We start from the raw sequence: 15,922 nt of genomic DNA on the forward strand, positions 1-15,922 counted from the left end.
CGATGTTTGTTTGGAGAGTTACGCATTAAAAAATAGACAATTAATGTAGGTAATAGATAATAGAAAGTAAATAAAATAATAAAAGAATGTTGATTTTTGCCCTCAGTTCTATTCGGCTTAAAGTGGTCAGCTGTCACTTCCGTCTATGCTCTCCGCTCCACTCTGTTTTTTACTTTCCTTATCCTATAGGAAGGAAAGTAATGTAATCGGGTCAAATTTTCGATGGTCAGTTTTTAGTGTCAAAACACGCTTACGCAATAAAAAATAGACAAAATTAAACAAAAAGATAAAGTAGGTAATAGAAAGTAAATAAAATAATAATAGATTTTTGCCCTCAGTTCTATGCGGCTTATAGTGGTCAGCTGTCACTTCCGTCTATGCTCTATCGTTGTTTCTCTCTACCTGCTCGATGCTCTATGCTCTCCGCTCCACTCTGTTTTTTGGCCTTTAGGTGTGTCCAAACCAGGAGAAGTAAAAAATGTACGATATTTCTAGCAGTTTTCAAATTTTCTAGCAGTGTACGGTAATTCGGGAGGATCAATCTGGCAACACGGTTCAAAGTCCAAACATATAGTCGACCCCCGTCAATAGATTGTCGCGTCGATCGACCAACTGAATCTATGATTTCGAGGCAGTGTACGATTTCAGTCGACGCCGATGGACGACCAGTCGACTCTGTTTGGACACAGCTTTAGACTTACACAGTTGCATTATACACACCTGCCTCGGTGGTGTAGTGGTCAAGGCGCTCGCCTGGTAAACAGGAGGGCGTGGGTTCAATCCCACCCGAGGTACGGAATTTTATCCTCATATAATTTGAGAATTTGACCACAATAATAGTAGTAGCCTACTGCTGGAGTAAAGGGACTTTTCAGTCCTATGCGAGCAATATAAATAAGCACTATTATTATTATACATAGTTGCATACACAATATCTGAGAATGGTCAGTGTTCACCCAAGTTAAGCACCGTCGGTCAAGGTCACTGCATGGTGCGGTGGTTAATCCATCATACCGTATGATGTATAGTGTGGTACCTCTAGTTGTTCATTCTGCATGCCATTGTGATTAATACAGGGTGCGTCAGGTTGTGTGACCACCCCCTGTGTAACATTTGAACGGGGGAACTTCTTTCAGAGGTTTGTTAGAGGTTAGAGGGTGCCACAAGTTAGGGTGGAAGAACTCTCTTATTGCAGTTTCTTTGTGTCATTATATCACAACTTTGGTGCTCACTGCAGCATTGTAGGATTTTCCCAATATCTCAATAATCCTAAAATCCAATGTTTTTGAACGGGAGACCTTCTTTCAGAGGTTTGTTAGAGGGTACCACAAGTTAGGGTGGAAGAACTCTCTTATTGCAGTTTCTTTGTGTTATTATGTCACAACTTTGGTGCTCACTGCAGCATTGTAGGATTTTCCCAATATCTCGACAATCCTAACATCCAATGTTTACCTACCATGCTGGCACCGGTCGCTATGCGCATTTATATGCCATAGCTACTCATTTTCCTCACGAGGCTGAGTGGGCCCCGCAACAGCCAGTCACGGAATCAATCATTTGCATGATACAAATTTCTTGACCCCGCCGGGAATCGAACCCGGGTCTCCCGCGTGCAACGCGAGCACAGTGACCACTACGCCATGGGAGCTGACCACGGAGTTTTTTTCGGAAACGGAAACCATTTCCCTTCTTCAAGGTGACAAATTGCCTTTGGTTTATGCAAGGCGCTACCACACCGTCAGCTTTAGAAGAGGGGAAATCGTCTCAGGTTCCATAATTAAAATACACCCCAACCAGCCTAGTTAGTTGTAGGCCGCGGGTTCGATTCCCGCTCGTGGCGGATTTTATCCTAATGGGATAATGTTCGTTTTCGGAACGGCCGGCTCTTTCCTACCCTGTCTTCCCTTCTCTCTTCGATTTCGGGACGATAAAATAGGAGTAGCTTCACCGACAAGGTTTGGCCTTTAGAGATTGATGATGATGACAGTTCCCTCTGTCAACAAACCTCTTTAAAAATCTCTTCTATCAACAAAACAATACGGGTGTCGGAGCAAGACGAGTGTATTTCTTCTCCTTTGTCCAAAAAGGGTATACCTAAAAAACTGATTACACAAAATTCAACTGATTGAATGCGTCTCGCGTACGAAATTTTCCCGAAATCCCTCCCATCTACCTAATTCCGAAACACGAAAATCCAAAAGGGAATTTTCAACACTTAGAAAGGGAATTTTTCCACCTCGAAAATCTCCCTCGTATAGGGGAAAAAATTCTGGCGCGACACCCACACATGATATGAAAGGTCGAAGGCGAACAGTGTAGAGGGGCATAATCTAATTCGGATATCTTTTGAACTTTTATACCTTTTTATGTTGTCCAGCCTTTTTGGAGAGGGTTCTCCCCCGGCCAGACTAAGCTGGTCTACTCCCTGTTTAACGTCCTCCAGCCAGACTAAGCTGGTCTACTCCCTGTTTATAGTCCCCCAGCCAGACTAATCTGGTCTACTCCCTGTTTAACGTTCCCCAGCCAGGCTAAGCTTGTCTACTCCCTGTTTAACGTCCCGCAGCCAGACTAAGCTGGTCTACTCCCTGTTTAACGTTCCCCAGCCAGACTAAGCTGGTCTACTCCCTGTTTAACGTCCCCCAGCCAGACTAAGCTGGTCTACTCCCTGTTTAACGTCCCCCAGCCAGACTAAGCTGGTATACTCCCTGTTTAACGTTCCCCAGCCAGACTCAGCTGGTATACTCCCTGTTTAACGTCCCCCAGCCAGACTAAGCTGGTCTACTCCCTGTTTAACGTCCCCCAGCCAGACTAAGCTGGTATACTCCCTGTTTAACGTTCCCCACAGACCAACTAACCTATAGTTGAACTGAAATACTGCAAAAGAAATGTTTGCATATTCAAGACTGGTTAAATAGGTATTAAATTTGAACACCTATATTTTACTGTGTAGGTATCTGTTCAAGAAATAATAACATGCATGGGTAATACTGTTATTTAGATTACATACATAAAATTTCAAATTCAGGATTGATTTCACACAGAGTACGTAAAGATGATTTGATATCGTCCCTTTTCGGGACAATAATATACCTTAGTAAGTTACAGTTTCCTCTATCAAAACTCTTCAAAAGTCAGGTCGCCTGAGGCCCTGAGGGACTCTCATTATTGCTGCCACACAACATCAGGTAAACCTGACAGGCACATCTGTTCAACCGTGCCTGTCTGGTCTACCTGATAGTGACTCTAAAAATTCATTACACATTTTCATCAGTAAATGGGTTTCTTCAAATTAAATTGATCCCAAGGGCAAGGCAATGCCTATAGACCCTTGACAAATGGAGTGTGCCTGAAGGCATGTGATGTGTTCCAATCCACTCGACTCCAATATCAGAATAATGCACCTTTTCCCCATTCATGATTCTTAGTTACGTCCCTGATGTACTCATAACAAGTGCCTGCAAGATATATGCTATCTTCTATCAATCATCTCTACCAGTTACCTAACTGTTTCCCCCCCCAACAGTAGTCTGTCTTACTCCTACTGGGAACATTAACAGTCTAACTGTATATCACCTTAGGCCGGCCATTCACTATCAGGTAGACCTGACAGGTGCACCTGATCAGGCCCGCCTGATAGTCACACACTATCAGGTAGACCTGTCAGATCACCTGAGAGACCTATGTTAAGCTACGCAAGGCCAATAAATGGATGGGTGACTTGAATATTAAAAAGGAATAAAGGGCTCTGGACTTGATTTCAAACATAACCCATGTAATTGTATAATGTAATGTAATTGTAAATGTGATTCGTGAAAGCTCAAATTGCAACTGCACAACGAAAAAGGAAACATTAAATAAAAAGCGTAGGTGTCATTAAAGTTGCGGTTTTTTGTAGCAAAAATAGAATTCCCACTGCAGTTTTCGTGGTCGAGAGGTTAGTGCATTACCCTTGCAAGCAGGAGGCCCCGGGTTCGATTCCCGGCGTGGTCAAAGTTTTTTTTCGGTTCTATGCTTGGAATACGGGGTTAAATTAATAAAATATTGTCCTGTAGCTGTGTACCAACCCAATCCAACCTTAACAGTAAAAGTACGGGTACCTAGTACCTATCTAACCCTAACAGTAAAAAATAAAATAATAATTTAACAATTCATCCGGAACGGAGTAAGTTTTGTGAATTCAACAAGTGCTCACTCAACTTTGACAATTCGAGAGCTTTGCGATGGATAGAAGGGGAGATTTGGAAGTCATGTGGAAAGGGGGACGAGAAGAAAACGAATACGGGAAAAGGAGGAAGAAAAGGAGTAGGAAGAGGATTGTGGTGTGGTAAGTGACTTGTGGCTTTCCTTATCCTTCTTTCTGACTGGCACCTTTTTACTTTCCTTATCCTATAGGAAGGAAAGTAATGTAATCGGGTCAAATTTTCGATGTTACTTTCCTTTCCTATAGGAAGGAAAGTAATGTAATCGGGTCAAATTTTCGATGGTCAGTTTTTAGTGTCAAAACACGTTTTGAGGTCCCTAGAGCCTAAATCCAAAGTTTCAGCCATTGGTCCGTGTGTGTGTCTGTCTGTCCGTGTGTCTGTGTGTCTGTCTGTCTGTCTGTAAACAAAATATCTCGAGAACGGTAAGAGCTAGAGACTTGAAATTTAGTATGTAGCTCTCAAATGTGACAAGTATGTAGATGTCAAATGTGACAAGAATGCGACACGAAACTTTTGGTTAAGATCGGTGCAACGCTTGGCGGCATTTCACCGCTTTTTGGTGTAATTTAACAATATATTGAGAACGGTATGAGCTAGAGACTTGAAATTTGGTATTAGTTCACAAATGTGACAAGGATGCAACACAAAACGTTTGGTTGAGATAGGTGCTGCGGTTGGCGGTATTTTGACCGCTTTTTGGCGGTTTTTGACCATTTTTTGGCGGTTTTCAGCTATACCGACTAAACGGCTAGAGATATTGTAAAAGTAAGAACAAGAACACCCAAAATAAGCATCATTCAATAGGATGAGGAAAGTTGTGTGATGTTCACACAAGATTTTTGGTATCATTGTCGTATACATACACTATACCTACTTATGAAATACATAAGACCTTGTTTAGACTGCGGGAGGGAGTAAATAAACAAGGTACATAATTATATTCTATTATATTATATTGTTGTTGGGCTTTGTGTTCCCGGTTCGATTGTCCCTAAAACAGTGCTTCTCAAGCTGTGTGCCGCGGCACTAGTGTGCCCCGACGTCGCCCTAAGTGTGACGCCGTGGGAACAACTTTGAGAAGCACTGCTCTAAAAAGTGCATAGATATAGAACAAGAAGATAAACTACAGTTGACGGCGGGGTGAGGCTCATGAGAATTTTTCAACGAGCACAAAAATATTTTTCTCAATATACCTACCAAATGTATAACTATGTAGGTATCATCGAAAACTCTCCATTAGTTGTACGACGTACGTTGTATAACATTGAAGAGTGTGCCTAGACTTTAGCTTAGGCAACTGAAACACACGAACTCATATCCCATGACCCCAACATCGAAAATTCTCGACTGAATCTCATCTCGATCGAAAACAAAATGAAATCTTGCGTACGTGTGCCTAGACTTTAGCTTAGGCAACCGGAACACACGAACTCATATCCCATGACCCCAACATCGAAAATTCTCGACTGAATCTCATCTCGATCGAAAACAAAATGAAATCTTGCGTATCTTACGAGAACATAGTTTCATCTCATCATACCTAGGGTAAGTGTACCATTTATTCGCCCACCTAAAAAACGTACCATTTATTGGCCCACCTGTACCATACGCCACATAAGTCTGAACTGGACGAAATTTTTCAAGATCCAATTTCATCAAAAGAAAGGGCTTAAAGACTGCTATCGAACCAGTGCTATTCAAAAATTGTAGTCATAAAAACAAAAATTAGAAAAATAAATGTGGGCAGGTGGGCCAATAAATGGTACGTTTTTTAGGTGGGCGAAGCATGATACAAATTTCTTGACCCCGCCGGGAATCGAACCCGGGTCTCCCGCGTGCAAGGCGAGCGCAGTGACCACTACGCCATGGGAGCTGACTGAAAAAAGGGTTTGTGCAAATTCCTTAGATTTGAAAATCGGGGGTTACAATCCCTCCCATCTGAAGTAAAAGAAAAGTCTCTGTTTGTCTTTTTATAAGAAAACTGTGACACTTAAGCAATAAGCAGCCCTATACCTAGCACTATTGTCTATTGAATTCCGAGTTCCGAGGCACACTTTTTGATATCAGGCGTTGGGTTTCCATTGAATGAGATCAATCACAACTTGACCACGCTGTCCTTGAGGATTTGACAACTTTTTTTTTACGGCTTTCTTTTAAGTGGCAGGGTTCTCCTAGAGGAGCTCTTCCACCCAACCACTTTTTAATAGTTTGCCACAGGTTTTGTGTACCCGGTTTGAAGCTACCAAGCACTAGAACCATGCGGCACGCTAACCCCCTGTATAGTGAAGCACACGAGATGGGACAAAACAGATCCTTGTCCCGTTTCGCAATTTTTCCACTAGACGAGACAGACAAAATCCACTTCTCGTTTCTCGTCAATTTCTCGAGATGAGAAATTTCTCGTTTTTTTTTTTTTTGGTGGTGATTTGTTATGTGTGGGTCTTTTGTTTTTGTCTTTTTGTTGACAACCTTTTGGTTGTTATTCTTCTATTGAACCTATTGCTTATGGGCTACTGTTTCTTTTCTTTTATACTTGTGCTTTGAAGTTGAGCGCGCGCATATACTCTACTCATGCGTCCCGAATGGTCCGTTACCGTCCCGAATACATTCCATTTCCGAATTATAGTCGGTACGGAAACGGACCTCATTCGGGACGAAAATGGACCCCATTCTTGATATATCATTGTGCGCTCTGCCTAATACTGTACTTACCTTTGCCCATACCTTTGCCTGGGCAGTGTTGGATATCCCCACCCTGCCACTAAACCGACATCATTACTGGATTAAGTACTCGAGTCTAATACACGAGGTCAGTAGGCAGTCCAGCTACTGACGTCCTGTAATCACCACTGGCGTCCGATACTATCATTGTGCGCTCTGCCTAATACTTTACTTACCTTTGGCCATACCTTTGCCTGGGCAGTGTTGGATATCCCCACCCTGCCACTAAACCGACATTATTACTGGATTAAGTACTCGAGTCTAATACACGAGGTCAGTAGGCAGTCCAGCTACTGACATCCTGTAATCACCACTGGCGTCCGATAACGTCCGTTGGATATCCCCACCCTCAAAGTAGGTACAGAAAAAAGATTTTGCTGGCACATGTGAATCGTTCTAAAGAAGAACGGCCTATGTGATTTTTGCTACTTTTCAGGAGAGACATTTTAATACAGTGATGTGGAAATTTATCCCAGAATTATGTTTTCTACAGAAGAAAGATTTTGCTGGCACATGTGGTGTGTTGTATGTGTACTTGTGTAGGGGGAGTGTTTATACTGTTGCAAGAGTTGCCTAAGAAGAAAGATTTTGCTGGCACATGTGGTGTATTGTATGTGTACTTGTGTAGGGGGAGTGTTTATACTGTTGCAAGAGTTGCCTATACTGCATAGGTACTGGAAGGGTACGACTCCCCTATGTATATAATAATATTGCATTTTGTTGCTCTAGAAAGGGTGATGAGGACTTGCAGCTTACTGTTGCATTTTGTTGCTCTAGAAGGGTGATGAGGACTTGCTGTTAGTGCCATATTGCACATTTAAGGTAACGGGGGTATTACTGTATTAGGGTATTAAAGGGGGAATCCACCCTCGTCCCAATTTCTCACTTACAGATTGTCTCCCCCATTCCTTCAGTTCCTGAGTTCCTGTACACCTACTCCTGCCCCCCCCTTAGATATGCCTCTTGTATATAATTCAACCAACAAACCCACCACCTTCTTCTGTTTTTCTGTCGATTTTTCTCTCCTTTCATAAAAAACTACACCCAATTCGTTCCACTCATAATTCATATTGCCTTTTCAACAGCTGAACTGAAGCTGAACAGCTTGAAAATCGTCTTCAAACGAACTGTATGCAGTAGTAGCACCAGTTCGGTTCCCAGTACCAAATGGTTGGAACTATCACAGGTGTGGGGTTGTGTCGCGTGTCACTTCCCAAAGGTTAAGGGTTCAAACCCCGGTTCCGGCTCATAAAAAGGGTCTTAACCCCGACACACGTTCTGTTAAAAAGGGCCTCTTGTTCCTTTTTAGGTCCCGATTCTGTTGAAATCCCCTTTGTTACGTTTTAATGGTGTGTGATGGATGTTTTGAAATGTGACAACTGTGTTACTAATGTTGTAGTTTCCGAAATGTGTAACGTGAAAAATGCGTTATTGTCTGTTGTTCTTTTTGGTGGTGATTTTTTATGTGTGGGTCTTTTGTTTTTGTCTCTTTGTTGATAACCTTTTGGTTGTTGTTCCTCTATTCAATTGCATGTAGGCTACCAGTAAAATTAACTTGTCTGGTTTTGTCTCCGGATCAATTTTCGTTCAGTAGTCCTAGGAGGACATGAAACTTTGTAAAGGTCTTATTTAGAGCCCAAATAATAATAAGTACCTGATCAGAAAAAAAATTAAGATTCTGGTCCTAAAATAAGTCGGGACGAAAGGGTTAATAAATTCCTTTTTATTTTGTTATGCAGTTGCAATTTGAGCTTTCACGAATCGCATTTACAATTACATATTACATTTTACAATTACATATTATATTTTACAATTATACATAGGTTTGTCGTGTGCTTTTCCTTTATGGTTATTATTAAACATTTTAATCAGACTGCATGTAGATTTGTAGATTTACCTACTGTTTACATTTTCGCAATTACATAAAACACACAACAATTGAATTGAACTATTTCAAAGGCCAAATGAACATTTGAACTTGAAACAACACTTCCTAATGACTTGATTTTTCAAATTTTTAACCATCGCATCGATGGAAAGAAAGCACAACACTATTGGAGCAAGAAATTTAAAGTTGAAACCGCGGGGCAAATACCCACAGGGGCATTCTCTGCCACTTAACCCGCGGCTTTTCAAAAGAACAATTAATTTTCTTTGAACAACCGACACAAGAACGTTTGAACTCTAAAAGAACACCTCTCGAATACACTATTTTTCAACATGGAGAACACTTGGGGCGTTTTTACCTAAAGTTAATAGTTGATATTGGGGCGAAATTAGTGCCTGAGGCATTATCTAAACCCGTGATTTTGCAAAGGAACAATAAATTGAACACTTTTTCAAACGGAACAACGATTATTGTTTCTTTTCTCGGTGCAACTAAACGGCATTCAGTTTGGGAATACAAACTCCGAAAACGAAACTTTATTTCTTTGATTTTTCCCAAGTTCCATTTTTCCCTAATAGTTCTTCGCAAGTTCTTTCTCTTCTGTCAAATTTTCATTTGAGAGAAGAGAAGAGTTTTGATAGGGAACTGAAGAGTTCCCGAAATCGAAGAGAGGACAGGATAGTAAAAAGTCAGCCGTTCCGAGAACGAACCTTATCTGTTAGGGATAAAATCCGTCTCGGCGGGAATCGAACCCGCGACATAGCGCTTACAAGGCAGACGCGCTACCTTTCAACCTAACGAGACAAAAGTTCCAGAAGGCGAATTAATTAAAAGACAAAAATACCTCCAGATTAAAGCGTCAAAAATTTGTACCTTCATTCCACAATGACGGGATTTGAGATTGAAGATTAGAGCCAGAGCCATTCTCTTCCACTTAACCCTGTCATAACTTTCATAAATGTCTCAATGTGACAGTTCGAAGCTTTAATCCTAAAGCTCACAGTTCAATCAGTTAATGGTTTTCGGGTGATAAGAAATTAAGAACGTAGAAAACGACGAAATTTAAGTAGGTACCTTTGATTCAGATTTTTTCCAAGAGGTTTGATAGAGGGAAGGGTCTCATCGTCCCGAAATCCAAGAAAGGAGGAAGACAGGATAGGAGAAAGCTAGCTGTTCTGAAAACGACCCTTATCCATTCATGATAAAATCCGCCCCGGGCGGGAATCGAACCCGCGGTCTAGCGCTTACAAGGCAGACGCTCTACCACCCAAGCTAACTAGGCTGGCGACCCGCTTTGAAAAGTGGCGTTTTTTTCACACTCAGAAACCTTCAATTCAATTCAATTCCACCAGGGTTGTGGCGCCAAATCCAGCCTCGGTTTACACACAACACATAGTCGAACAAAAAATTCTGCTTCATGAAATATAAATTCTAAATTTAAAATCTCATTTTTTCATTAAAAATAGATAAGTTATTTATAAAGTTTCGTTTTCGGAGTTTGTATTCCCAAACTGAATGCCGTTTAGTTGCACCGAGAAAAGAAACAATAATCGTTGTTCCGTTTGAGAAAGTGTTCAATTTATTGTTCCTTTGCAAAATCACGGGTTTAGATAATGCCTCAGGCCCTAATTTCGCCCCAAATCCCCAATATCAACTATTAACTTTAAGTAAAAACGCCCCAAGTGTTCTCCATGTTGAAAAATAGTGTATTAGAGAGGTGTTCTTTTAGAGTTCAAACGTTCTTATGTCGGTTGTCCAAAGAAAATTAATTGTTCTTTTGAAAAGCCGCGGGTTAAGTGGCAGAGAATGCCCGTGTGGGTATTTGCCCCGCGGTTTCAACTTTAAATTTCTTGCTCCAATAGTGTTGTGCTTTCCATCGATGCGATGGTTGAAAATTTGAAAAATCAAGTCATTAGGAAGAGTGTTGTTTCAAGTTCAAATGTTCATTTGGCCTTTAAAATAGTTCAATTCAATTGTTGTGTGTTTTATGTAATTGCGAAAATGTAAAAAAAGTGTTTATAATCCGACATGTGCTGCGTATTGCATACTTATTCTTATTGCAAGGCTTTAACATATCCTGCCAAAATAAATGGTAGCGCATCATGAAGAAGAAATTCTGTCCATTTACATAAAAAAAAAACTAATAATAACCCTTATTTCTTTTTGTTCTGTTTCAGGTATGTTGTACTCTTGAGAAAATAGACAAGTGAAAAATTCGGGTAAGATTTCATTATGTCAGTTTCCCATGAAGATGCCTATAAAATAGGCGAAACTCGAGTCGGAGTAGAAAAACACAAATACCTAGTATCCAATAATAATAAAAACGGTAAGAATAATATTAGTAGTCCTGTTGTTTATGTAAGTCTTACACGAATTGTTATCTCACCATTGTATTATATTTAGTATTATCCCACCAAATATTATGCGAGACCTTGTTTAGACGGCGAAAGTAAAGGGACTTTTCAGTCATATTTGGGCAGTACAAGGTATTCTATTATTTCTACATCGTATTATATTTAGTATCATCCCATCAAATATTATGCGAGACCTTGTTTAGACTGCGAAAGTAAAGGGACTTTTCAGTCCTATTTGGGCAGTACAAGGTATTCTATTATTTCCATTCAGACCTGCCAAGGGTCAAATATTTGAGCAAGATTCACCCTTGAGCTTTACATAAGGCCTCGAGTCTTGGCCCTATGCAAACTATGGGCTAAAAACTGCCACGAGTCAGAAATGTCAAGATCACAGCTGATTCCAGTTTCAAGATAGCATTCAGTTGAATAAAATAGAATAGGCTAGGATAGAATAGAATAGAATTGAATAGATTATGCTCTTTGACGAGTGCAGATAAAGGTAGGTAGTGACATAATAGGTAGCCTACCTAATGGTGGGTCCAGACTTGTGCAATGCAACGTGCAAAGCAACGTACAAAGCATTTGCATTGCACGTTGCACGTAAAATCAAATCTGACGAATGTGAACATTTTTCATGTATCCGAGAATTTTTGTACCGATACTCAAAACTAGTAATGGCCTATAGTAGGTACATCATTTGCATTGCATTGCTGACTATGTGGGACGTATTGTCCCTTTAGGGGTGAAAGGGTTAAAGGCGTGGGTGTTGAAGTTGCGGTTTTCTACAGCAAAAATAGAATTCCCACTGCAGTTTTCGTGGTCGAGAGGTTAGCGCATTACCCTTGCAAGCAGGAGGCCCCGGGTTCGATTCCCGGCGTGGTCAATTTTTTTTGTTCTATGCTTGGAATACGGGGTTAAATTAATAAAATTGTCTTGTATATAGCTATGTACCAACCCAATCCAACCTCAACAGAAAAAGTACGGGTACCTAGTACCTACCTAACCCTTAACAGTAAAAAATAAAATAATAATTTAATAATCCACCAGGAACGGAGTAAGTTTTGTGAATGTGCAAGGGGCAACAAGTGCTCATTCAACTTTGACAATTCGAGAGCTTTGCGATGGATAGAAGGGGAGATTTGGAAGTCATGTGGAAAGGGGGGCGAGAAGAAGACGAATACGGGAAAAGGAGGAAGAAAAGGAGTAGGAGGAGGATTGTGGTGTGGTAAGTGACTTGTGGCTTTCCTTATCCTTCTTTCTGACTGGCACCTTTTTGGTATTATTGTCGTATACATACACTATACCTATGAAATACATATAAGACCTTCTTTAGACTGCGGGAAAACGTTTCCCTTGAAAATGTCTATGAAATAGACGAAACTCCGAGTCGGGATATAAAAACCTACTCGTATAAGTTTCCATTTTTACTTTCCTTATCCTAAAGGAAGGAAAGTAGGTAATGTAATCGGGTCAAATTTTCGATGGTCAGTTTTTAGTGCCAAAACACGTTTTGAGGTCCCTAGAGCCTAAATTGAACATTTCAATGCTAACCAGGAAAAGTTTTCTAGCTACCTGGAAAGGTTCGAAAATTATTCTAGCATGAAAAACATTGCCCCTGACCCCTGATGACAAGAAAGCTCAACTTCTATGCGTATCTATTGGTTCTGTGCATTACAATAATTTGGCTGCGTTGCTAGGACCGGGTAAAATAAATTATCTTACCAGGATTTACTCACTGCTCTCAGGCAGATGTTATCTCCTAAGAGGAGTACCGTGGTATCTCAACATTACTTCCTGTAAGAGCTAGAGACTTGAAATTTGGTATGCAGTTGTCAAATGTGACAAGGATGCGACACGAAACTTTTGGTTAAGACCGGTGCAACGCTTGGCGTTTTTTGGCGTAATTTATTATTATCTCGGGAAGGGTATGAACTAGAGACTTGAAATTTGGTATGTAGTCCACAAAAGTGACAAGGATGTAACTCAAACTTTTGGTTACCACAGGTGCTGCGGTTGGCGGTATTTTGGCCGATTTTTGGCGGTTTTTAGCTAATATACTGACTAAACGGTTAGAGATATTGTAAAAGTTACAATAGAAAAACACCCAAATAAGCATAATTTAATAAGATAAGGAAAGTCGTGTGATGTTCACACCAGATTTTTGGTATCATTGTCGTATACATACACTATACCTATGAAATAGGTACATAAGACCTTGTTTAGACTGTGGGAGTAAAGAGACTTTTCAGTCTCATTCTGGCAGGATAAACAAGGTACATAATTATATTCTATTGTTGTTGGGCTTTGTGTTCCCGGTTCGATTGTCCCTAAAACAGTACAGTGCTTCTCAAGCTGTGTGCCGCGGCACTAGTGTGCCCCGACGTCGCCCTAAGTGTGACGCCGTGGGAACGACTTTGAGAAGCACTGCCCTAAAAAGTGTTAAAAAAAAAGTATGCCCACAAATTGAATTTTTGAATGTTCAATCAATCTTCTTTATGTTAATAAATAAATAAAAATGATTTATGAAAAAAAAAAAAAAAAAAAAATCCGACATGTGCTGTAAGAATAATATTAGTAGTCCTGTTGTTTATGTAAGTCTTACAGGAATTGTTATCTCACCATTGTATTTTATTTAGTCTTATCCCACCAAATATTATGCGAGACCTTGTTTAGACGGCGAAAGTAAAGGGACTTTTCAGTCATATTTGGGCAGTACAAGGTATTCTATTATTTCTACATCGTATTATATTTAGTATCATCCCATCAAATATTATGCGAGACCTTGTTTAGACTGCGAAAGTAAAGGGACTTTTCAGTCCTGTTTGGGCAGTACAAGGTATTCCACTATTTCTATTCAGACCTGCCAAGGGTCAAATATTTGAGCAAGATTCACCCTTGAGCTGTACATAAGGCCACGAGTCTTGGCCCTATGCAAACAGCAAACTATGGGCTAAAAACTGCCACGAGTCAGAAATGTCAAGATCACAGCTGATTCCAGTTTCAAGATAGCATTCTGTAGAATAGAATAGAATAGGCTAGGATAGAATAGAATTGAATAGATTATGCTCTTTGACGAGTGCAGATAAAGGTAGGTAGTGACATAATAGGTAGCCTACCTAAGTACCTACATAAAAGAGTCCTAGGACCTAGACCCATTTTACGGAACCAAAATATACGACTTTTAGGGTCGAATTTTAAAACCGGATTACCTTTTAGGGGCGGTTAGGTTTAGAGTGTTCGGAGAGGTTTTAAGAATTTTTTTGAACTACTTTCAGTTCCTGTCTTAGTTAGTCAAACTAATTGTCCAACATTACTTTCCCACATAGAATAGCTCTGCTAGAAGCTAATCCTGACCAGGATTAAATGATAATCCGAGTTTAAAATTCGGCCCTTAGACTCCAACTCCTAACTTGAGAGATGAATTTCACAGAAATGTGAATTAAATTCACAATAAATAATAATGTTCGCATTTGTTATCATTATTTTAATTCGTTACCTTAGTCTGGTGACTCGTCAATTTACCACAAATTCATCCCGTTAATGGCTAACGAGCACCACAGAACCAAGGCAGATGACGTGTTTTTGATGACGCATCCTTTTTTCTTGCAAAAATCCCGGTACGGCTGGCTTTTTCCTATCCTGTCTTCCATCTCTCTTCGATTTGGGGACTATAAGACCCTAGCAGTTACAGTTCCCTCTGTCCAACCTCTTTAACCAAAGCTTATTATTATTATTATTATTATTATTATTATTATTATTATTATTATTATTATTATTATTATTATTATTATTATCATCTTACCAGGATTTACTCACTGCTCTCAGGCAGATGTTATCTCCTAAGAGGAGTACCGTGGTATCTCAACATTACTTCCTCAATATTTACCAGAAGGAAGATCAAAATATACCTGAATTTGTTGCCACTCTTCAAAGAGACATTTCTGAATGTGATTTCAACGTCAAGTGCAAATGTAAACAATCCATTTCTATTGTAGATACTTTTCTCAGAGCGCAATTCATCAGAGGATTGAAAGATAACTGGTTGCGCGGACAAATTCTACAATCCAGCGCGACTACATTCAACGAGATCCTGACGAAAGCTACCGCTCTAGAAGCATCTAGGATCGAAAGCAAGGAGCTGTCTCTCTCTCTCCTTCCCTCCTCTCTCTCCCCCTCCTGTTCTGAAAGTTTATTATCCTTCTTTCTAGTGTCTCTCCTTCTCTCTTTCTCTCGGTGTTTGCTTTCCTTTTTTACTCTCTTTCTCTCTCCCTCCTTCTGTCCATATCTCTCTCCCCCTCTCTCTCTCTCCCTCTCCCTCCCTCCCTTTCTCTCTCTCTCTCTGTCTATCTCTCTGTCCCTCTCTCTCTCTCTCGTTTCTGTTCTCTCCTCACTTACTCCCTAACTCTTTACTCTCTTTCTCTCCCTTTTCCTTTTGTCTTCTTCCTCTCTTGTCAACAATTCTGTTCCTTTCTCCCGTTCTCTCTCGCCCTCTCTTTCGTTTGCGTTTGCCATTGACGTCATTCAGCTTCAATAAAGTATAGCACAGAAAAAAAAAGAAGTAAAAAGTGGAGAGAAAAAGTGTTCGAGACTGTGAGGCAGGAAGAAACGCAAGTAGAAGAAGTAAAGGAGAAGGAGGAAGAGGAGGAGGCGGAGGAAGAGAAGGAAGGGGAGTAGGAGGGGGAGGAGGAGGAAGAAGAGGAGGAAAAAAGAAAAAAAGGAGAAGGTGAATAAGAAAGGAGGAAGAAGGAGAAGAATAA

At 40.4% G+C, this 15,922-nt stretch overlaps 1 protein-coding gene across 1 annotated transcript; it reads left to right on the top strand.

Annotated features, from left to right (window-relative positions):
• Nucleotides 1–12,701: 12,701 nt before the first annotated feature.
• LOC103516232 lies at nucleotides 12,702–15,305 on the top strand (the record flags this gene model as incomplete). The annotated part of the gene is made up of 2 exons (XM_026828691.1): nucleotides 12,702–12,951; nucleotides 15,032–15,305. Coding segments are annotated over exons 1-2 (311 nt in total), but the record flags the coding sequence as incomplete, so codon positions are not given.
• Nucleotides 15,306–15,922: the final 617 nt, after the last annotated feature.

Source organism: Diaphorina citri, unplaced genomic scaffold (assembly GCF_000475195.1).
Source record: "Diaphorina citri unplaced genomic scaffold, Diaci psyllid genome assembly version 1.1 scaffold1516, whole genome shotgun sequence".
Lineage (NCBI taxonomy): Eukaryota > Metazoa > Arthropoda > Insecta > Hemiptera > Psyllidae > Diaphorina > Diaphorina citri.